This window comes from Prunus dulcis, chromosome 4 (assembly GCF_902201215.1).
Source record: "Prunus dulcis chromosome 4, ALMONDv2, whole genome shotgun sequence".
In the NCBI taxonomy this organism is placed as follows: domain Eukaryota; kingdom Viridiplantae; phylum Streptophyta; class Magnoliopsida; order Rosales; family Rosaceae; genus Prunus; species Prunus dulcis.
In genome coordinates, this window is record NC_047653.1 from 9,677,117 (window position 1) to 9,700,121 (window position 23,005).

The 23,005-nt window shown below is 35.9% G+C and overlaps 5 protein-coding genes across 5 annotated transcripts; 2 read left to right on the forward strand and 3 right to left on the reverse strand.

Annotated features, from left to right (window-relative positions):
• Nucleotides 1-210: 210 nt before the first annotated feature.
• On the reverse strand, nt 211-1,436 carry LOC117625809. Its single transcript, XM_034357373.1, has 3 exons — nt 1,203-1,436; nt 998-1,051; nt 211-761 (listed from the first exon to the last, which is right to left on the reverse strand). The coding sequence occupies exons 1-3, from the start codon at nt 1,298-1,300 to the stop codon at nt 581-583; spliced, it is 333 nt and encodes a 110-aa protein (XP_034213264.1). The 5' UTR covers nt 1,301-1,436; the 3' UTR covers nt 211-580.
• A 1,765-nt stretch (nt 1,437-3,201) lies between these two features.
• Nucleotides 3,202-3,812, reverse strand: LOC117626399. The gene is made up of 2 exons (XM_034358074.1): nt 3,647-3,812; nt 3,202-3,528 (listed from the first exon to the last, which is right to left on the reverse strand). Exons 1-2 carry the CDS (start codon nt 3,739-3,741, stop codon nt 3,318-3,320), a joined length of 306 nt encoding a protein of 101 aa, XP_034213965.1. The 5' UTR covers nt 3,742-3,812; the 3' UTR covers nt 3,202-3,317.
• Nucleotides 3,813-5,576: 1,764 nt separating this feature from the next.
• LOC117624639 (gamma-glutamyl hydrolase 2-like) lies at nt 5,577-11,142 on the forward strand. Its single transcript, XM_034356015.1, has 10 exons — nt 5,577-6,236; nt 6,759-6,845; nt 7,518-7,607; nt 8,190-8,284; nt 8,701-8,761; nt 9,194-9,283; nt 9,412-9,474; nt 10,029-10,117; nt 10,624-10,716; nt 10,807-11,142. The coding sequence occupies exons 1-10, from the start codon at nt 5,793-5,795 to the stop codon at nt 10,859-10,861; spliced, it is 1,167 nt and encodes a 388-aa protein (XP_034211906.1). The 5' UTR covers nt 5,577-5,792; the 3' UTR covers nt 10,862-11,142.
• A 397-nt stretch (nt 11,143-11,539) lies between these two features.
• Nucleotides 11,540-16,605, forward strand: LOC117624796 (DNA polymerase delta subunit 3). Its single transcript, XM_034356247.1, has 8 exons — nt 11,540-11,725; nt 12,279-12,334; nt 12,419-12,543; nt 13,032-13,191; nt 13,942-14,375; nt 14,540-15,097; nt 15,446-15,545; nt 16,225-16,605. Exons 1-8 carry the CDS (start codon nt 11,657-11,659, stop codon nt 16,346-16,348), a joined length of 1,626 nt encoding a protein of 541 aa, XP_034212138.1. The 5' UTR covers nt 11,540-11,656; the 3' UTR covers nt 16,349-16,605.
• Nucleotides 16,606-18,612: 2,007 nt separating this feature from the next.
• On the reverse strand, nt 18,613-23,005 carry LOC117626414 (ubiquitin domain-containing protein 1-like). Its single transcript, XM_034358092.1, has 4 exons — nt 22,669-23,005; nt 21,298-21,420; nt 19,267-19,386; nt 18,613-19,051 (listed from the first exon to the last, which is right to left on the reverse strand). Exons 1-4 carry the CDS (start codon nt 22,703-22,705, stop codon nt 18,987-18,989), a joined length of 345 nt encoding a protein of 114 aa, XP_034213983.1. The 5' UTR covers nt 22,706-23,005; the 3' UTR covers nt 18,613-18,986.

Below are 23,005 nucleotides of genomic sequence, written 5' to 3' on the forward strand. Positions count from 1 at the left end.
TGACTGTTAAAAGATAATTAAATCTGGATCGTATCTTTGTGCGTGGACGATTCAGTCAAGTCCAAAAAAGTTTTTATATTCTGTGAGGCCCTTTTTAAAGTATGAAAATTCCGACTTTGACATTTCAATCCTACAAGGTGTTCTTCAAATAAATTTATTTTAAAAATTCCTCTATCGAAAAATTATATATCATTGGGAGAGAGGAAGGTGGGCCGACTTAACTTAATTCATTGTACTCAGGCTAAAACACTTCACTAATCATATGATTATTATTTATAGGAACCATTAAACATGACATCTACCATTAATATGATTATTATTTATGCATACAATATGCTTTCTAACATTAACATGACATCTACTTTAATTGCCATATCCTTCTCAGACATCTTTGAGCTTCGCGTTGAGACCGGATCGAAGGAAGACTTATGCATCTTACTCACAAGCTACTCTCTCTATTAAAAAGCATAGCTATTTTAGAATGTTATATATATCCCAGTTCTTCTTTGCATAGCACGTCCGTTATTTATTAGAAGACGGATTATCATAAAGTGTCGATATCATTGTCGATAATATGTTTTCAATTGGTAGAACCAGTCTTTTTTGGAGTAGCGGTGACATCTTCTTTGCTTTTCTTGCCATCTTTCTGATCAGTCCTTGAGCTGGTGAGATCAGAAACATTCTGCTCCCTCAACCCCTTCGTCCCATTAATTTGTCCACCACTCCCTGTGCTGATCCCCCCTGGCCTTTTAGCTCCACATCTTATGGACCAACAATATACAATCCAAGATCAGTGATCAGTCAAATACAATAATTAACCAACAAATTACGATGTTTATTTCTCTCTAATATAACACATATTTTCACAAATCATCATCATAATATTTAGTTTATAGATAAAAGGGTCTAAGTGCAGTAATTTATTAGTGCGACGGTAACCAGGAAAAATAAAACTAAATAACTCATATATGCATGCAAATTAAGGAAACCACCATACATTATGGAGTGACTAATATTCCTGGCATGCATACGGTCGTGGTGAGGATGCAGCCTGCACATATATAAACCAATACAATCATAATTAGCAACAAACACTAAAATTATTTATATTTAATCTTTCAGAGATATATATATATATATATATATATTATATATGAAGGTAAACGCACAAATTAGAAAACAAATTAAAGATGATCACTTACATAATCATGGGTTGATGTTGGTAGGACTTGCAACTGGGAATTGATTGGACCATGTTCATCTTTGGCATGACGATTAAGCCAGGCATACTTAGAGCCATGATCCGCGGATCGATCGATGTTTGAAGAAATTAACTCCCTATCTCTGCTGATCTTCTCAGTAATTTAGAGTGATCAGCTTACTAATTGCATGTGGATATTCTAAGTTAGAGAAAGTCTCGGATTTATAGAGAGGGCCAAAGTGAATATGCATGGCTTCTAGTCTAGCTAGGTGCTGCAATAATGCAACTTGAACTGGGACCCTTCGTTCTGCTTTCTTTTCCTTTCCCTTTTTTCCCCTATTGGACACAGAAAGATAAGGTCCTGTCCTGTATGTTCTTTCTCTATGATTGAGTTGGGTGTGCTAAGTATTTAGAAAAATAGAAGTTGAGAATTCTAGAATGGTGGGAATCAAATCTGTTTTTCTCATTACCACTATACACGTACAGTAGAGCCTTTATACTTAGACTTTGCTTAATAGTTAAGCATCTGAGCTAACAACCTCTAACAACCTTCACGTGCCTTCACGTGTTTAACATAACCAATTACAAACACGTGGCACACTGATTCTAATCATTAGCTAAACAGGGTGTACGTATATATTCTCCTATATAAGATTATGAGAATTCTTTATGATCATAATTCATCACATCTTGTGTATTTTGGAAGATGCTTCAATAGAAAAGTATATATAATTACACTAATTAGACACTTAGTTCAACCAATGTGAGGTTACCGCCCACCCTTTTGGTTGGTTTATAACTAATTCAAATATTGACTGTCTGCCACTTGCTCCGTGGCAGTCAAACTTGGATTGAATCATTAGTCATCTCACTGCTAGCACAAACAAACAAAGAATGACTTTGACCGTTGATTTAATCCATGACTCATAGTACTTAATTTTCTAGGGTTGTTCATGGGCCACCTCTGTTAATTAATTAACAACAATTAGGGGGCTTCCTTCTTAATTATTTCAGGATTATCTTAACTTCATCATTGCCCCTGCAATGATGAACTCCCTTTTGTTGGTTTTTCTTTTCTTTTGGAAATTTATCACTATAGAATGCAATGCATGGTATATGTTACCTTCTTTTGCAGAAGCAACAAACTTGTAGATAATAAAGAACAAAAGAGCTAGTGCATCAATTATTTTCTCAAAAGTATTCATAAGAGGCTAATTTTTATAGGCAAAATTGCAACAAATGGTGATTGAAACACCGTCACATAATGTTACATGTAAGATGTGTGTTATAATATGGATGAACTGATCGTATATAAAATCACACCAAAAAATTACTTAACATAAAAAATTTCGTTGTGTATATATATATATATATATATATTGGTCTAATTCATAAATAAGTTGACCATTACTCATTATGTGGTGATCAATGTTCATGAGTTACTCTGTACTCAAGCCAGAGGCAAAAAAGAAAATGAGACAAATAGGATAGTAAACAAATATATATAGGAAAAAGGTTGTGGTTCATTCACATTTTCTTTGTTTTAATTTGCTAATGGTGGAGACCTGTCCCCATCTGATCTGTACATATCGATTGAACTACTATCAAACATTGCTTCAGTACTACTTTTTTATCATAAAAAAAAATTATTGATTATGACATCCACGGTAACATGTTGCTGTGCTAATTATAGTGAATTGGGTTTAGGGGCAAGGATTGACCAACTTGTCTAACACACGTTTAATCGTTTTGTTTTGCAACTTCTCTGATATGGCATCAGTTATATTTTAGTTTTTATTGTTTAGAAATTGACAAAAACAACCTTAAAATTACAAATCTTTAAACTAGAGAGTGGCTCCTTTGGCTAATTAATTTGGCCCACATTTTGCTTACATGAAAACCAAATCGTCTGCACGTATAGATTCATAGCATATGCCGTATGGAAAACTAACACATAACATATTATTATTAAGAAGAACTTATATATATGATCAAGTACATAATGTGCTAACAAGTCACACACTCAGCCACAAAGACATGCTTAGCCACCATAATATTATAACTACAAACGTTCCCTGCAGATTAATTAACCTATTAACAACCCATGCATATATTATTAAACAGTGGCATCATCAGCAGTCTTGGTTGTATTGTTAACCTCATCAACAATGGCATTTCCTTCCTTTGTTTTTCCATCTTCTCCAGTCAAGCTGCTGCTCCTGAGGCTCACCTTCTCAGTTCCCAAACTCCTGCTAGTGACGCTAAGTACCTGGTTAATTTGCGAAGGAGGCCCTTCAGTGATTTTCCTTCTCGCCGCTGCGCATCTTCTGATAATCAAAGATTCATATTTGTCAGAAATCAAACCTAGCTTGAAAGAAGAGAGAGAGAGAGAGAGAGTCTAGAGATATATATATATATATATATATATATTCATATATCACTCACATAATCACAATCTTATTGTGCAGGCTGCAGGGCTTGGAATTAATGGGCATTTGGAGCATGGTCTTTGGCATGATGAAGCTGTTAACCAGAGCCATGGCTAGCAAATTTAATGAAGAAATATATGTATGGTTTACAGCTTAATTTGCTAAGTAAATCAAATTAAGCCTGATAGCTAGTAGCTTGTGAGTTATAAAATAGGGCGCCATGGTTCAATTTATAAGCTCAGTGTGCATACGTGTGGCGGGTGACTCTTTCTTCGAGCTGGTCAAACTTAGACAGCCAGGAAACTAACACCCCGGAAAATCTTAAAAAATATGACTTCTTCCTTTTTGGTAATTTTAATGCTGAAACGAGTATCATAGTGTTGTGGACATTTGTGATAAATTAAAAGTTGGTATATATTCCTTTCTGGCTTTTCCATGGATTTGGGTTTGAACCTTGGGACTTGGGGAACTAATGGAGTTGTTGTTCACATGGTTTCAATTTTATAGTTGAGGAAAAGATGAGCCGTAGATGTAAGACCTTTCACTTTAAGTGCATTGCAAACTTTGACCCTGACACAAGATGTCATGTATAGGTCTCGATTTGCAGATAAGAGGTCTCAAATTCGAATTTTTATGGCATTATTTGTGTGTGTGTGAGAAATCTCACTCCCCTATAGTTTAAACTATCTCTTGTACTATAAAAAAAAAAATTATGACTGAAAATAACACTACATCACATACTGACATGGTGTTACAAATTAAAATCTCATTAATTACAATAAAATTAGAGTAAATTGACGAACGTGGTTATTAAATTAAAATGCATAGACCAAATTAAAAATTCGAACAAAACACATGGATTGAAAAAAGCTACTTAGCCCATTTGTATTTGAATAAAATTTATGATGTGTCGCCTAGTATTATAATATGCAGTAGAAATCTATAGTTTATAATTGGGCGGTGCCAAATCCAATTACTTAAGATATTCATCCAAAAAGAATAAGTCATAATTGGGTTTTGTTATGTTAAATGGGTCCGATCCTTTTCTTCTAATCCATGTTATCCCATCTACCCAAAAAGGGCCAGGTTGGAGTGGACAAACCGGGCCTGTGACATAATTTGTTGAGGTCCATCCATGTCCTAATGAGCAGTGCTAAGGTAAGTTGCTCCCTTGTGTGCGTTATGGGCGTCCGATTGTAACATTCTTTTTTATGTCCAACCGATCGTAACATTCTTTCAAACTTAGAAGATGTATTGTTCTTCTCTTTTTAATGATCAGAAGCCTTTAGTCGTGCACATACCACCTCCTGGTCGGATTTGTCCCATTTCTCTGTCTCTCCAGCATCAAACAAGCCTTGAAGAAGCAAATGGGCAAGCGGCGGTGGAATTTGAGGGTAATTAGGGCTTCTCCTCAAGTTGGTGTTTCTTTGGGCTCATGGACTAAGGTGATAAATAATCTTTGGGCAAATAGCATTGCGTTTACATGATTTCTTTTTGCGACTTTGGCCCATCTAACTTGTTCGAGTTTGGCATCATAGATGTTACAATGAGGAGTTATATTGAAGGAGTCCTTAGTAGTCATTTGATCAAGTACAGAGTCTTTATTGGACTAATAAATTGAACTCCCTCGAGAAGCCCCTTACTCGGCATAGCATAAGAATAGTAATACCCTTCGTAAAAGCACAATGAGTCGGTAAAACTTAATGTTAATCACATTAACCCAATGGTAATCAAATATCAAGACGACAACCACTTATGAATCTCGCGTCAATTTTGTCAATGAAAGGTCTTCAAAAAAGCATAATCTAATGTACATACATGGGATTATGGAGAAAGACTTGTCTATATCTCTCGTTCGATGGAAAGTTCTTATCGTGATCGTGCGGTCAGAAATATTTCCCCCCTGTGAAACATAATTCATAATGTGACCACTGACGATTTGCCTCCACATTTTTCTGTTGGGTTCCTTGTCACGTAACTTCACAATCCACCCTCCTTCTTCCTCCTCTTCAGTCTTCCAAATTGCCGTACTATAAAGCACTGAGCTAAGCTCCCTCGCTGCTCCTCCATCACGTTTCAATTCAACAAACACTTCTTCAACTTAACTTTCCCCTCCTCCTCCTCCATGTCAACCCCAACCTCCCCATTTCCTCTTTCCCAATATGCCCTCCCATTTCCCAACTAATCCCACTTCTACCCCAACACCCAACTCCGACGACCCAACCTCCTCCTCCGACAACCCGAACGCCGCCCGATCACCCAAAACGACACCGTCAGAGATGTGGAACTACCTCTGGATTCCTTTCCTGATTTCCTTGTCCAAGGAGCTCAGCTTGGCCAAGGCCCAGTCCCCGATTCTCTTGCCGAGTCAACTCGGAGTCGGCCCCTCCGACTCCCCCTCCACTAGGTGTACGGCTCTAGACCCCAAGCTCAATTACCGGCCGGTGATCGGCATCCTCAGTCATCCCGGCGACGGCGCCTCTGGTCGGCTCAGCAACGCCTCGACGGCGTCGTATATCGCTGCTTCTTATGTCAAGTTTGTTGAATCTGCTGGGGCTCGTGTTATTCCTCTCATCTACAACGAGCCTCCTGATGTTCTGTTCCAGGTGATCACCCAAAATTTTAAATTTGGAAACTTTATTTTACAATGATTTTTTTTTTCTTGACAAGAATTTGAGCTGTTTGGAGAAGTTGCTTCTGTGTTCTTTACGTTAGCTTTTTTGAGAATGAACGGAACAAGAGATGTACGTTACGTTATGTGTTGAGTTAATTTTACTCTTATCTTGGAAAAGATCATAACTTTTCAAAAGCCAAAGCAAGTGCTGAAAATTGGCTTTTTTTCTTCATAAGCTAGAGAAAAAATACAAAGTAAAGGCTGTGCTTTTATATTGGCATTGTCATCAAAAGTTAAAGTTGGTCTTTGTGATATTGGGTTTTTTTCTTTTTCTCAAGTAAAGGCTGTGAATATTTTATATACGCTTTGTTTCAACTTTCAATAAATAGATATGTATTACTAGCCATCATTTGCTTTAGTAATGTGAGGCTGAGTTTCTTATTTCATCACTAAAGCAATCTGCCCTCTCCCAGTGATTTTGTTATGTTGCTTACTATATACAGCTGCATTGCAGAAGCTCAATCTGGTCAATGGCGTGCTTTTCACTGGAGGCTGGGCTAAAAGTGGTTTGTACTATGACATTGTGGAGAGAATATTTCAGGTAATGATACAATCTTTGCAATATAATCATTTTAGTCCATGATATACAGGCTGACTTGTGCTAAGTAAGTTTTCATGGGCATATAGTCCTGGCTTTCCAGGCAGCCCAGTTAAGTCAAACTTTTATATTTTCTGGGGCTAGTGTTCTACCCAACAAACAGAAGACTGTACTCCTTGATGCACTTGTAGTTGCTCATCTGGGCCCAGCATTATGCAATACTACTACTTGCTGCCCTTTCATGCAATATCATGGGGTGAATGGTTAAGATACCATTCGCAAAATGGATCGATCTAGATTGTTATAGGGATAAGTGTTATGATGCTTATAAGGCATTGACATGATACTGAGCTTAGTATCGTGTAACTGTCCAAGATCATCAGCATCAAGTATCATTCTCCATGTACTCTAGCCAACACTGAGCCAAAGAAATTTGACAGGTACAGGTTAGAGAGAGTGGTAACCCTAAAAGTTAAATGGGATTTTAGAGGTCAAAGTCCAGGACTGTGTATTGCAACCATGGCATAGTTGTCATTGTTGGCTAACATCAAAGGTTTCAAGGCTGTTTTGCATCATAGAGATATCCAGTAAATTGACTTTTACTCAGGATAGTTTCATTGCTTTCTGAAGAATACTTCCATGTTTATGAGCTATTCTGTTCCCACTTTTGTGCAGAAAATTATAGAGAAGAATGATGCAGGGGACCATTTTCCTTTATATGCCACCTGCTTAGGTTTTGAACTTCTAACAATGATCATCAGCAAGGTAAACTACCACCTCCCACAATTCACTGCTTTTCCAACAGCATTCAGCCTCTTGTCATTCAAAGTGCATATTTTTTCTCCCTTTTTCAATACTTGAATGTCTAAGTTGTCACTTTCAACAATGAATATAGTCAATTTTGTTCTTCCCAAAGGTGGTTTAAATGATTCAATTGTTAAAAGAAGTAAAACAGGATGCCATGTTATTTGCGGACATGCCCAATCAGATATTCTAACTATTTTATTGCATGTATGCTAGTCCTGCTTTTTTGAATGGCCTTTCTTGGTTTTTTAGGTTGGCATACAACTTGAGACTATTATATAAACACTCTGTTAATTAGCATGGAGATGAATTTACAACTTTGCCTTGAACATTGAATTATGGAATGATAATTCATTCTCTTTTCTTAGTTGATTGCTTGTCATAGTCACCCTTTCAATTTGAATCACCTTTCCTGTCAGTTAGAGGTAGTATTTTTTTTTTTTTAAACTCTTCAATCTCTTATCCTTATAGATGTTTCAACAATTCCTGCTAATATAGTTGTCTCGATTTTATGATTGATGCAACTTTCTTTCTTTCTTCTAGAACAAGAAAATTCTCGAGTCTTTCAGTGCAGAAAATATGGCGTCAACTTTACAGTTTACTGAGAACACGATTATTGAAGGAACTGTGTTTCAAAGGTACATATAACTTGTAATATGGTTTTCCAATTCAATTTGTATGTAATTGATGAGGACTTTAGTTCTCTTGTGTAAAACAATTTTCTTTTGAAGAGAGTCCTACATTTCTGTTTTATTGCTAGAGATGTATGTAATATTTTTATAAGAAAATTGTTCACTGAAATGGCACATTTATCAAATTTAATAAATATGATGGAAATGTATTTATATTTGTCATCACTGTTTGATATTTTGGACATCTGTACTAAAAGGGAGGATGGTTGATATTCTCTGAGTTGTGTAAGTTTGCCTTCTGTATCTATAGTTGTTACTTATAAAATTTATTTTGGTAGGGAAGTTTGTGTCATGTCATGTTACTGTTTATCAAAGGGTGATTTAATTTCTGCAGCCACTAACGTAAGCACATTCTTTTGCAGATTTCCTCCAGACTTGCTTAAAAAGTTGAGTACAGATTGTATTGTAATGCAAAACCATCATGTAAGTTCTAATCTAAAGGCTCTTTCATTCAAGTATTAAACATAGTTAACAAATTTATCCTTCATGCTTGTAAATTGTAATCAGGCATGGCCTGATCCTGAACAATCAATTCAAAATTATTTATTTGGTTAAATCTTACCATTGTTCATTTCTTTTTCCAAAGGCAAACCACTTCAAAACATACATCATTAGCTTCGTTTGAGAAAGTCTAGATTGTTTCATTGTGATTCTGAGGTTTGGCCAATCATCTGACAAAATTGATGAGACAAATGGCTCCATTTTGAGAATGTCTTATATTATGCTTCTTAAACTAAGAAATTTTGGGTTTAGTCAGTTATGCTTTAATTTATGTGGTTATAATCCTTAGCGTACAAAGAGAAGAATAGGCTTTCTAATTTAACCTGAGTTTTTTTTAACAATTCAATGCAACAGTATGGTATCTCACCAGAGAGGCTGCAGGAGAATCCCAATCTGTCAAGTTTCTTTAAGATCTTGACGACTAGTACTGATAAAGATAATAAGGTACTGAATGTAACTATCTCACTTCATTATGTGTTTCATCAATTCATTACACATTTCTCTTGTATCAAGTTTCAATCTCTTTTTTCTTCCCCTGAAGATTCTAATTGTTGCAGTTACTCTAATACCAGGTCTATGTCTCCACCGTTCATGCATACAGCTATCCTGTGACTGCCTTCCAATGGCATCCCGAGGTATTACTGTAATATTGTTCAGTCTTGTCTTAAACTGTTACTATTAATTTCAAATTTAGCAATACAAGCAAATAGCACAGTAAAACAACGCTTGAAAATGGAAACATCTTGAGGCTCTTATTTGAATAGGTGTCATCAAGGATCTCTGCTATAAGAGTATAACTGTATAACTCACAACCTTGTGAAGGATAAGCTGTTATTGTGGAATCATGAACAAATGGATTTTGCTTTATTATCCATCTTTATATGAAAGATTTAAGACAAAGACCACAATAACTATTTCCACTTAAGACATTTGTAATGTTAATATATTTGGGGTCTAAGAAATTTTTTTGATAATTATTTCCATAAACTTGTAAAAGGATTTGCATTGCACAGAAATATTTAGGCACATTCTACAGATTGAGTGAAGAATGGTAAATTAAGAAAAATTGAAAAGCAAAAGGACTAGAGTTTGCATAGAAAAAAGGTCATCTAGGACTGGGTGTATTGTACCTATTGCCAATTCCAATGGATCTGTTTCTAATTGTGAAGACTAACCAAATGCAATGCAGAAAAATGCTTTTGAATGGGGCTCACCAATGATTCCGCACTCAGAAGATGCCATTCAAGTGACCCAGCACGTCGCAAACTTTTTGGTCAGGTTAGCGCTGATGCTTTATCCTTCTGTATCTGTTTCTTTTAGCTCCAAGTGAACCACTATGGTTTTTTAATTGAACTTTGGCTGAAATATTGAGGAGCACTAAGAAAAACTCTTTGGGAGCGCGAAGATGTTGCAAAGTTAGCCTCAGAGAATCACATTATTCCTTTATTCAACATGCGGATATTATGTCTAACAACATGCGGAATTATGTCTAACAACTTTCAAAGATGTCATATTTTAGAATAGGGTGATGATTTTCCCACTCCCCTTTTGTCCACTTACACTCCCTTTTGTTTTTTAATAGTTTTTACTATAACAAAAAAGGGAGTTTAGGTGGACAAAAAAGGAGTGGGAACACAATTTCTAACCAAGGGAGTGTAAGTGGACAAGAGGAGTGGGAAAATCAACTCCCTTTAGAATTTACCTCTAGAACTTACCCCACAAAGTTTATTCAACCAGAATGATAGCGAAGCCTAAACTTACTCCAAATTGAATTTGTGGTGCAGTGAGGCAAGAAAGTCATTAAACAGGCCGCCTGTTCGTAAAGTCCTTGACAATCTCATCTACAATTACAGTCCAACTTTCTGTGGGAAGGCTGGGTAAGCCTGAAGTGCCCTTGAGACTACATTATTATTTTGGATTTGTGCATGAACTTATTAGCTTAATTGTGACATGCTTTCTGACTGTAGGAACGGATTCGATGAAGTTTACATCTTTACTCAACCGTCACTCGCTCATCTGTAAATCAAACATGTACATGGAAGATTGTTTATGGAGATTGGGTAAAGACTGTTTGAAATGTAAACATATTGTATTTATAAGACAGTGGTGCTCTTATGAGTCTAAAAATGTCTCTGCTTTTCTATGCCACGCCACCAGTGTGTTGGCCGGCGTGTCTGCAAGGCTCTTGCACAGCTTTCATTTAGAATTGGCACCTTTACTTGTGCTATCTTCCCCATTATATTTCAGCTTTGTAAACATACAATACTTGGAATGAAGAAAATAACCATCTGTTTAGCGTCATATTATTGGAAGACCTGTTATTATTCTATTCAATGGAGATGAGGCAAGAGCTAAATTCTTGCCCATAAATGTGAAGGTAAAATGTTTTACCTTTGAAGTTTACAAGTTTTGGCTTAACAAAAACGGTAAAATTACATGGGATATTTTTACAAGCACCGTCGATCAAAATTTTTTTTTGAAGTATAAGTAAATTGGAATTTTCATGACCTAAAAATGGAATTTGCATGATTGCATCAATCGAAGCAAAGTAGGGAAGGAGAAAAAAAAAAAAAAGAGGAGAGCAAACCCTGACTATGGCTTCCCAAATAAGCACGTGCCAATCCACAGAGCACGTGCCTATGCGAACTACGTAACATTAAGTTATAGCTTGTAAGTTGTAAGTTGTAACCACTCAGAGAATGGCGGGAAAAAGAGGTGAGCTTTGGGAGGGAAAATCATTGAAGATCTATTTTTCACGGGCTCTTATTGTTATTCGTAGAGAAAATTAACGACCCAAGTTTTTCCTTTTTTGAAAAAATGGCCCAAATCGAAACCCTAGGAATCATCCAAGACATCGAAACCCTCGTCTCCGATCAACTTCAAGTGGTAACAATCCACCCTTTCTCAATCTCTCGTTTTTCTTCTTGTATTTCACAATTTTGTAACTATTATCTTAATTCACTGTGATATTGATACGGCCCATCGTTTTTGCAATATGAATTTCGCTTCGAGTTTCTTTTACTTAGAATTTTTTGCTGCTGAATACTCTGTTATTATGGAGCTCTGACAAGGGTTTTGCTGAATTTCGCTTTGTTTCAACTAGTTTACTGTTATCTTGCTATATAGTGCCTATATTGATGTCTGCTGCTATACGAATCTTGTACTGGCCTCAGCAAGCTGAAAAAGTTTACTTTTTAAAGTAATTTTTTTTAAGGATATGATAATGGGTTGTTGCAGAAATGAAATAAGCTAGGAAACCCTCTCATTTTGATTTGGAGATTGAACTGTGAGTTGCATGTTTAGTTGAATATAGATAATCCTGAAGTTTTTTAAAGATGAACAAAGAAAATTTTCACTAGAACTTGAGTTGAGATTTGAGGAACCTCATAGGAATTCATAATATTGTCTAAAGAAAGCTACTTTCAATGCTGATGGGCAGGTTTCCTACAAATGGCTGAGTCGGAATTACTTGGTGTCTTCCAATGCTGCGAAGAGGTAGGGAACTGTCTTAAAAGCTTCTGGCTTGCTTTTCTTTTTTTTTTTTTTGGTTTACATGTGATTGACAGTTTGTATATATAGGTTACTCCATGAGTTTGTTGAAAAACATGGAAATGGGTTGGAAGTGGTATATGTTTTGGCTGGCTGGTTGAAGAGCAATCCTTCGAGCTACCATATAAGGCTTGTTTCTGGGCCTAAACTTGCAGGTAACATTTAATTATAGAATAGTGTGCACATATACTTATGCTGATATCACTGATGTTCATCCTGGTTTTATTCGATGCAACATGAGAGAGAGAGAGAGAGAGAGAGAGAGAGAGAGAGAGAGAGAGAGATTTCCAATAGGATGTTTTGTACTTTTTCCGCAAACCTTATAACTAGTACACACATAGGATTATATACACAGCATATGGTTCCGCAGCGTAGAATTATATAACTAGTACACACATAGTACTTGAGTTATGGTTCCGCAGTTTGGAATAGATGCTATTATATCTTTTGAACTTATTCATACTTTCATGAGCAATATACCAACATTGGTTTCACTTTTTAAAAAATATATGTAATTGTTGAATCTAATATAACTTTTCCGTCTGTGTATCATCATCTTTTTAATAAGACTTGGTCCGTCTTGTTATTAAACATCAGGTAAGTGGAAATATTATGGAACTCATGTCTCTCAGCTTTTATGCAGAAGCAAAAGAAGAATTTGAAGGCAACTGTTCAGTCGAGGTTTATAGTGTGCAAGCTTGCATCCCAAAGGATCCAGCTGCATTGTGGAATGCTGAATTTGTACAAGCAGAGGAGCTCTTCAAGCAGGCTCCATCGGTTGAAAATTGCTTGAGGGATAACAGGTATATTTCATTTCATTGTACATCTGTATATAAAATGTATGCTTTTTCTTTAAAATTTAGGAAGTTCCGGTGCTGTAAAGCACCAAGTCTGGTGAATCTGAACAGATTTTTTTATTTATTCTTCTGCTCAGTGATGATTACTTAATAGTTTGACCGTTTATTCATTGGAACCTTTTATAGAAAGCACAGAAAGATGAAGAAAAGTGAATGAAAAAGATCTATCACTCTGAGTTTTTAATTTATTTGACTTATTTTCTGCTTATTAACAGTATTTCATTTTAGTTATCATAAAGAAAAGGCTCAGATTAGTAGTTCAAAATGATCTATCACTATATGCTCTTAGATTCAGACCCAAAAAAAAAGAAAAATTGCTCTTAGATTTTTAAAGATGAAATTGTTCATCTCAAGGTTAAAGAACTTAATCAAATTTTGTTCTTTTTTTCTCTGATGGGAAATTACAAAACCTCATTCTTTGTTTTGCATCAGATATTCCTAAAATTCTGAAACTTCTAGGAGAGGACATTTGGCTTTTATACTTTGCAAAATACTAGAGTTTATGTTTTCAGCACTCATGCATGGTAGTGTACTCAGCTGAGAGGGAATTGTTCCATTCATATTTTTGTTTTCTTTGCTAGAATTTAATGTATTATTTTCACAGGACTTTAATCTATTTGAGAGATATAAGACATATTTATACAACTATATATGTGATATTTGGCTTCCTTGATTTTCGATGCTCCTCTTCTTCAGGTTTTGTGGGATTTCCAATTCCTTTGTTAAGCGTAATATGGAGGGAATGCCATTGAGCATTGAAGCTCCACAACTTAAAACCAAAGCAGTTGTAGGGCCATCTGAAAGCAATTTAGCTCATCAAAATATTGCATTTCCAAAACATGTCCAGAATAAAGGACAACAATCTAGCCCAAAAGTTGGTTTACAGGCTCCCAATGTGGTAAAAGATGTCAAAAGTGAAAGCAATGGAACAGGAGCTTTTGATCAGGCTAACAAACCACCAGCAGTCAAAGATAAAGTTCCTCCTGTGCCTGCTAACAAAAAGAAAGTCCAAAATGATAAAAGCTCTTCTGCTTCTGGAGGTTCATTGGCAAATTTGTGGGGTCGTGCATCTGTCAAGCCAAAGTCAAATACTCTGTCAGAAAATAATAATTCTATTCTTAATCATACTGGTTGGTTTCATTTTGCTTTATCCTTTTACCTCTTGCCATGATGTATAAGTTGGGAATTTAAAATTCTCTGAGAAACATTTTAGATGCAATACGGGTGGTTTTGTTTTGCTAAAAAATTGTATTGCTGGCTGAAATGTATCTTTGTGTCCTTCCTCCCACTTCAGGAGCTAGTGCAGACGCTCAAGTTTGTGCCCAAGAAGCAGTAGCCAGTGTCAGCAGCGACGATGATGGTCACGAAGTCAATTTCAAGAGAGCTTCCAACGGGGAAGGCACTAGAAAAAGGAGGGTTGTCTTTGATTTCTCAGATGATGACGAAGATGAAGGTGCAGTTAATTTAGCATCACCAGATAATCAAAAAGAGCAATCATGCCAAGATCTGAAAGAAAGTAGCAAAGTTTTGGTTCCAGAGGGAACCAGTTTGAACTTTGACGAGCAGGTAGAAGATAAACCCAAGGTAGAAGATAAGCCCAAGGTAGAGGATAAACCCATGGTTAAGGAAGAGGTTTCTGTTGATCGAAAATCTAACCAATCTTTCAGAGAAGATTCTTCAGTTTCAGGCATCAGCAAAGGGAGAAATGCTGGGATTATCCTGAAAGAGAAGACACATAGCTGTATTCCCGAAAAAGATCTTAACAAAAAGGATAAACTGAACACCACTGCTTCAAGTTCACCTAAAAGAAGAAAAGTTTTGAAGACAGTGATTGATGAACGTGGAAGAGAAGGTACGCTGTGGTTTAGATGCCTCGATTTTCAAAGAGTCCCATTTGCAGTATGTTACTTGGCAAGTTAGCATGGCTGTTTCTGCTGTAAAATTTAACCTTTGCTCTTATTCAACCAAATATAGTAAATTACGATGGACTTCATAGTAACTGTTTATAAGTAAGTTTTTCTTTTGCAACTTATTGTAACTGTTTAATATTAGTTTCCTTTTAGGTTATATATAGTTGAAATCAATCAAAAATAAATATTTTCTCACTCTGTGAGGTAATCTTCTCCTGTATCACTCTGAACAAGACATATATGTCTATTTTTTATCTATTACTAATTTACTTTTAATCTAATTTATACAGTGACTGAGGTAATCTGGGAGGGTGAGGAGACAGAAGCAAAGAAAGCCGACACTAGTATAACGAAGAAAGTTGATAATACAGTTGCCAGTGCTGTTAACAGGTTAGTTTAATTCGTTACAATTACTATTACTATTATTATATTTTTTATTAGTGGTATTATTATTTCCGTTTTATCCATGTTACTTGTGTTATTGATAAGGACCAGTCTGCTTAACTTGCAAGTTTCCATGTTACTTGTCTAGGATGCTTGTAAAGAAACAACATCTTCTTTGTTTTTCACGCTCTATTCTTTTTCACATCATGTGAATTCTTGATCAGTGGGATTATAAACATACCAAAAAAGTTCACATCGTATTCAACTGTGCTGATTCCAACTCCCTGTAAATTTGTGGGTTGAAACAATGTGGCAAATGTCATTGCCTTGTGTTAGAGACGGGTAATTGTATCTGATGTTGCAACCAGGTAGTGCAGGCTTAAACAGCTAGAATATTGAATAATCATGTTCTGGATATACTGCATCAAATAGTGAGATGTTAGAAAAACATGTAGATCCGATGCTGTATATCTCAATTGTTTTGAATTCTGATCATCACAGTTGGCCTTGTATACTTGTACTAGTAATTGAGGCATTCATGTGCTTTCTTTTACTTCCTAGCTTGGATGAGTCAGTCTTGTTATACTTCATTTGTGCCAAAATATTTCTTTTCATTGACTTTTTTTTGCTGAAGTTTTAGCTTGTGCCTGGTGCCTGAACTCTAATGTTGGATTTGTTAATCCAGGCCTCCTGCAGCTAAGAAGTCAGTGGTAAACACTGCTCCAACAAATGGTAAAGCAGGAAGCAAAAAGGGTGGAAACAAGGACCCTAAGCAAGGCAATATTCTTTCATTCTTCAAGAAGGTCTAAGCCCTTTTTCAAACCCCAAGGATCCCTGCAGCAGTGTTTGATTATAATGGTTCTTACATCTTGTTATATTTTCAAAGATGACAGAGAGAAGAGTGTTTGCTTTTCTTCTCTGCTGCTAATCGAGTTCTCGAATGTGTATATTCTCTTCTTTTGGATTTATACTCTTAATTTCAGCATTAAACCATCATGGTTTATTTTTGTACTAGCAGAGTGCAGACATGGGGCCATTTGGATAGTCTGATTACTTCAAATTTAAATGTGCCTGTGTTCATATTCTACCTTGGATCATGAATGCAGGTAGGGATGGCATATTCCACATTGTGGTTCACCGGCCATTCAAGTTTACCATCGACATAAATGAAAATTTTATTTATTAAGAATTTGACCACCATTTGAAAGATTTGTTGCAGTGAAGCATTTAACTTCATCACATTGAATAAACTGTTTCGACTCCAACTGAAGGTTTTTTTTTTTTTTTTTTTTCCTTTGGGCAGCTAGACTCCAACAGAAGCTAGAACAAATAGTATTTGCCTTGTTTCTTTATGACCAAAAACCAAAATTGGGATTTTCTGCGTACCTTAACTACAAGCAGGGATTCTTTGACACAGTCACATAACTCATCTAGCCACACACAAAAAAGGGGATCTTTTCATTGAGTGGGACCAGTGTGCTCCCTCTTATTTGTGTGTGTGAATAGATGAGTGATATGATCCACCCCTCGATTTCAAGAATTTATCTTGAAGTTAGAAAGGTGTGTCGTCCAGCTTACTAGGGTGGCCACCTTTTAAGTTTTTTTTATTTTTTGGCCACCTTTTTAAGTTAGCCTTGGCTTTTCAATGTTTTCGGTTTCAAAATTTCTTTACATGATGTCAAAGGACATACTTTTCTTGTCCCAATAGCTCTAATAACAGCTAGTTTTGGGGATAAAAGTAATGATGACTTAGCCAAATATGTAGAATTGGACTGACAACGTGGCCGAGTATTTTGCAGGTTCATTGGTCTACAGGCTTTGTTATTTGTAACAATTTGGGCAATGTTGTTATAATTTTTTTTTAAATAAAAAATAAAAAAAGATTTTGAGCAGAGTTAATACTGAAGCATCAACAACAAAGTTACAGAAGTGTAAATAGAAGGGTGCACTCAAGTAACATCATGGCGGATCCACAAAGGCGCAAGGAGGTGTAGCTGCATCTCCCCTCGCCGGAAACTTCCTTAGGGATGCCAGAATTTGCCCCTTTGCTAGTGCCCACCAATTGTTCAACTAAATGCCTCTAAGACGTTGTATTGTTTGCTGCATTGTGAGACCCTGAATATTTACCTTATATTGTTGGGCTCGATCTCACGAGCATGTAGGAGAAAATGGCTCATCAATCGGAGCTCCACAACCAAAGTTATGAATTTTCGAAGTTTTTCTACAATATTTGAAGTTAAGTTGCAGAGGCAGTTCAAGGAAGAAGAAGACTCCGCGTGCGTCAGACATCAGCGCTTTTGATTTTGATTTTTTTAAAATTGTTCAATAGCAAGTCGACACATGTCTATTTCTAATTGGCCTAAATTAAAAAATTCATTAAAAACTCATATGTGTGCCAAAAAAATCACCAAAAATTACCCCAAACTTTTAATCATGTGTACTTTTGTTTCATGACCTCCAATTTACATGTGCTTTTGGTTAGATTAATTGGTATTGACTTTTGTTAGATTAAATATGTAATCGACATGGATTTTGTTCATATTTGATATGAATTTTAGTAAACTAATTGTGTCAATGATAAGGATTTTGTTCATATTAATTGATATCCATATAGACTATAATCAATTAGTTGTAAATGTAAAACTCTTATTGTTTTAATTATGAATGACATTAGTATTGGTTAAATTCTAAGGGCATTTGGTTGTATATATATATATATTTTTTTTAATTTTTAGCCTTATTTTTTTAACACACTACACGTATGTTAGGACTTGAACCCATGGCCTTGCTTGAGTCATTTGTAAATTTTTAGCCTTTTAAAATTTGCACCTCCCCTGAAAAATTCCTGCATCCGCCACTGATCATGATTATCTGTTTTTTGGGCTTAATTATATTTTGGTCATTATTGGGTACTTACAAAAGTAGCAATGATCTCTACTCATGGGGTTCACTCACACTATTCATTGAATTGAATTCATGTAAAAGGATCTCATAATGACACAATTTGAAGCAGTAAACAAAAGCAAACTTCGAATACAAAGGATGGCGCTAAAGCCTAATAACCTTTGGCTTATGACAGCGTAGAGCTCCAACAAGAGTCCTTAGAGTCTTAACTACTTACAGAAAATGAAATTTTGAATATCACAAAATACGTTTATCTGCATCTTGTTGGTTCCAAAGATTTGGTACAACCTGGGGGTTTTCTTTCGGGGGGAGGGGGGGAGAGAGAGAGAGAGAGGGAGGGAGAAGGAACAAATGAGATAAAATAAGTCCAAGCATTCCTGTCCAACTGAAGATTACAGCAAACTAGGAAGAATCCAAGTGAATGCAAATGGAAAAGCATAAAAAGTGACCAACTCTATTAAAGATATGGAAGAGAATGAGAGAAAAATATACATGATTTACATTCAATCTTGTGAACAAAGTTTGTCATATCCTCTCCTTGAGTCAACTCTCTCGAATCAAGTTGGTTGGCTCACTCAAAACATACTTGGGTAGTTCATATTTTGCACCTGCGAGAAGTCATGTAAGGGGGCAAGCCAAGAGGATTTGAAAATAAAGAGAACTTATGAAGGTAAATTTGGTAATTTAGCACCACTGAATCCTAACAACCTTGAAAAAGATACAGTTTTGGTAATTTTTAAAAATAAAAAATAAAACCTGCATAGATAGGAGTGTTTTGGAGGCAGCAAATAGTTGTGAAGACAAATGCAAATTGGATAAGTACCTCTTTCATCATAGCAAATTGTCAAATCAGCACTTTGAACAATGACCCCAGCACTGTCCACAATCGCTTGTGCAAGGCTTAGATCTGCTTCAGCAGCAGCTCGAAGTGCATCCCAAATCTCTAAAGTCCAGTATAAGTGAAATTTATGGTTCAGATATAACATGTGTGAATAATGTGACTTCAAAAAGAGGGAAAAAAAAAAACCGCAGTTGCAATGCAAAGTCAAATAAATACTTGATCACGATAATCACTTTTCTTTTGAAAATATCCTTTTTTATTTTTCTGTCAGAAGCATGAGCCTACAACACCACTTCCTATTACAAAAACAAACACATCAAAATATAGGGAAAAAAATATTGAGAAGACTTGTGTGAACCATCGCTGGGTGGCATGTGATCATTGGTAATATTTGCAACATTCTGATATTACATTGGTAATATCAGAAGGTCAGAGGTGCCCACTAGTGAAGAACTTATTCAACTAAATACAAATCCCACCCTTAGATATTTGGACAAGATGCTAATCCTTTTTTCATCTGGGTAAGATGAAGCACAATCATTTTCAACCATAGTACCCCATATAGGTTGTATTTTATTTAATAATAAGCCATCATGTCCTTCCCATGACAACCCACACTCTTTTAACCTTCCCATGACGTTGTAGTTTGTTCAATGTCAGAATCCATATTGATGCAGCCATTAGCTATCGTTGCATTCGCATGATGTGATCATCTCCAATATTGGTTCCCCCTTATTCCTACCCTGGTTTGCATTCATTTAACAGTTTATCCTCACTCGTCTTGACCTTATCCACTAACAAACCCTCATTTAAGCTACAAAATCTTCTACAGAAAAGTTCCTGGGTTACTCAGTATACCTTACACTAAAATTACCGCCCAAAAACAAACACCTTCTATCCAATTAAGACACTTCTTAGGCAAATGCTAGTTCTGAATAAAACAGATAGAGCCGTCATAGGATACCCAAACTGAACTAGAAGTTTAATCTTTAGAATGGTGAGAGAAACTCCAAACTGTCATAAGAACAACACTTTAAAGGGATAAACTCCACCCACCCCTCTTTCAAACTGAAAAGGGAAACACAACCAGCACAAGACCAAAGCCTGCTTAGTTATACAGATAATAATACAAACATGCTTGGAGCGCTGCTCCAGAGCACACAACAGTATATGAAAATCAGATTCCCCTATACTATTAAGAATGCTCAGGGTCAATACCAAGATTTGGGTATCTTTACTATTCATTTCTATACAGAACTCATGAATTATTCAGGATGATCATAAACTTACCAAAATTTTATAGTTTAAAATCTCATACTCAAGTTCTCTAGAACATTTATGCACCTTAATGGTCATTCAATCTCAAATGAGTGCATATAATGGTTGAATTGATGCATCAACAGACAATTAGAATAAAAACTAAGAGTTCTACAATTTATTTTGTGGATTGAACTCAAACAACTGAAAGGAAACCCGTCTCAAACCAACTGTTGAATATCTAAAGGTGACTAGAAAAGCAATAAAGTATAGTTTTCATCCTGTTTTCTCAAGTCAATGTTCACATGATAAGAGCTTCTATTACCCTTCTTACTGTGTGTGTATACAATCAAGCTCGCTAATAATTACTGATAGGTTTAAGAAAATGGCTGTCCTGATGAATTAAATATGGCGGATTATGATGAAAGATATAATTCTAAATTGCAAAGATTTCCAGATATCTTCCCTGGTTTTCCATATATGAACACATTCTATTGTTCCTTTGTTTAGTTGCCACCCCTTGGTTTTCCTATGATTTTCACAAATGTGAAAGATCTGTTTGTGTTATAGAAAAATATTATCTCAGTAGGAACTTAAAAAATGTAAAAATAAAAAACATTATGACTAAGTAATTTCATACCAGGTAAGCTAACCTTAGGTAGAGCCCAAAATTCAATCCAAAGAAAACAAAAAGAACCCCAAAGATTTTCTGTAATTATTCATTGTCATTATATATACATTCAGAGGAAATATTACCTTTCCTGCCTCCATAGTGAGGAGCAGTGTCCCAAAACTCTTCGCGCAACTGCAAGAGCTGAGACTTTGTTAATGGCTGAGGATGCTTCCAAGGTTTTGGCTTCCGAACCTTTTTCAAAGCCCCTGCTTGATATACAAGTTCTAATTATTGCCTCTGAAATTACGAGTGCTTTTAAATTCCAATGATCAACCACTTTTTCAGCGCATTGAAAATGATCCAAATATAATCAAGGATTTATTAATAGAAAGAACTACAAAACAGTGACAACTTTATTCCATCAACTGAAGCCCCCAACAGATGAACCTACTTCTTTCCTTTCCCTTATTTTCTTCTGTGAACTAAAAAGAAATACTTAAGCAGTATAACCACAAATCCTCATCCAATAATAACCTGAAGTAGTTCAATAAACTAGTCTAGAAAAGGAAAACTCATGATTTTTTCTGGATTATGTATGCCTTCCAACTATGACATTCATAAGTTCAATAAGACCTAAATTCTCTTTCCGGTAGTACTTCACAATATAACAGATGGCATAATAAACTAAAATTTTATCTAACGCATATCATTGCACAACTTTCAGCTTGCGATCTATAAAAAAGCACAGATCACACATACATTCAGGCACACGCAGACATGGGCATGAACACAAGGGTAAGAGAGAAGAGGAAGATACATACAAGACTTTCTGAATTTGGGGCTAAACTAATAAAACCACCTAATGTTTTTCATTTATGATCACATAAACGTCCTGTAATGTCAACATGCACACATCGATGTTAAGATCAGAAAGATAATAACAGTAACAAAATTGTCTGAATCAAAGAATGCCCAATACCATCTTCGGCATAAATTCTAAGTCTGGCTTTTTAATGCACAGCTTGATGGTTGAAAGCACATTTAAAGGCCTACATCGATCTCTATAACCGCAAATTTCAGATGTTTGATTCTTCAGCTAAACGGAATGCCACTGCTTAATCCTCTTTCTAACTCTATCTACCAAAATGCAATGAAGGTTCCCTGTTCTTTTTCTCAAAAGAATTCCACTGCTTCATCCTTTTGAGCATTGTCAAACAACAAAGCATATGAATCTTGCAAACCATATTAGAAACTGATTGTTGAAGTTAAAATAACAATAATTCATAAACCCCAATTGCATGAACAAAATTTCAGGGAAAACAAAGAATTCAACAGCTTGACTCAGCTCAGCTCAGCTAAGCTCAACCTTTCTCTGTAAATCATATCATTATTTTACAATCACTTCAAAGATTTCAACTTTCGTTTCCTGCGTTTTCCAAGCAGCCAAACGGAAGCCAAAGCATCAAACCCAAAAGAAAAACGAACTGAGGCAAAGAATGATAAAGTGACCTCACCGTCTCCTTTGGTCTGTGACGATCCAGCACAACCCATTCTACAGAGAGAGATAAACGAAAACGAGAGAAATTGAGAGCTCCGAAAGAAGCAGAAGAAGAAGCAAGCAAGCAGCTTTGAGCTTCGAGCTTCAGCTTCGTGAAGACGCAAAGTCAAAAGTGGATAGACCCGACCCGTCCTGACTTCCGGCCAGAGAGCCTGCGGTTTTTCCGGTGACAGATCGAGAGTTGTAATAGTAAAAGTCGGAGGCTTTATTAGATTTTTTTAGATTTTTTTAGATTTTTTTTTAATGTATTTATGATTTAATTAATCATTGCTCAATTATATACGAATGACAGG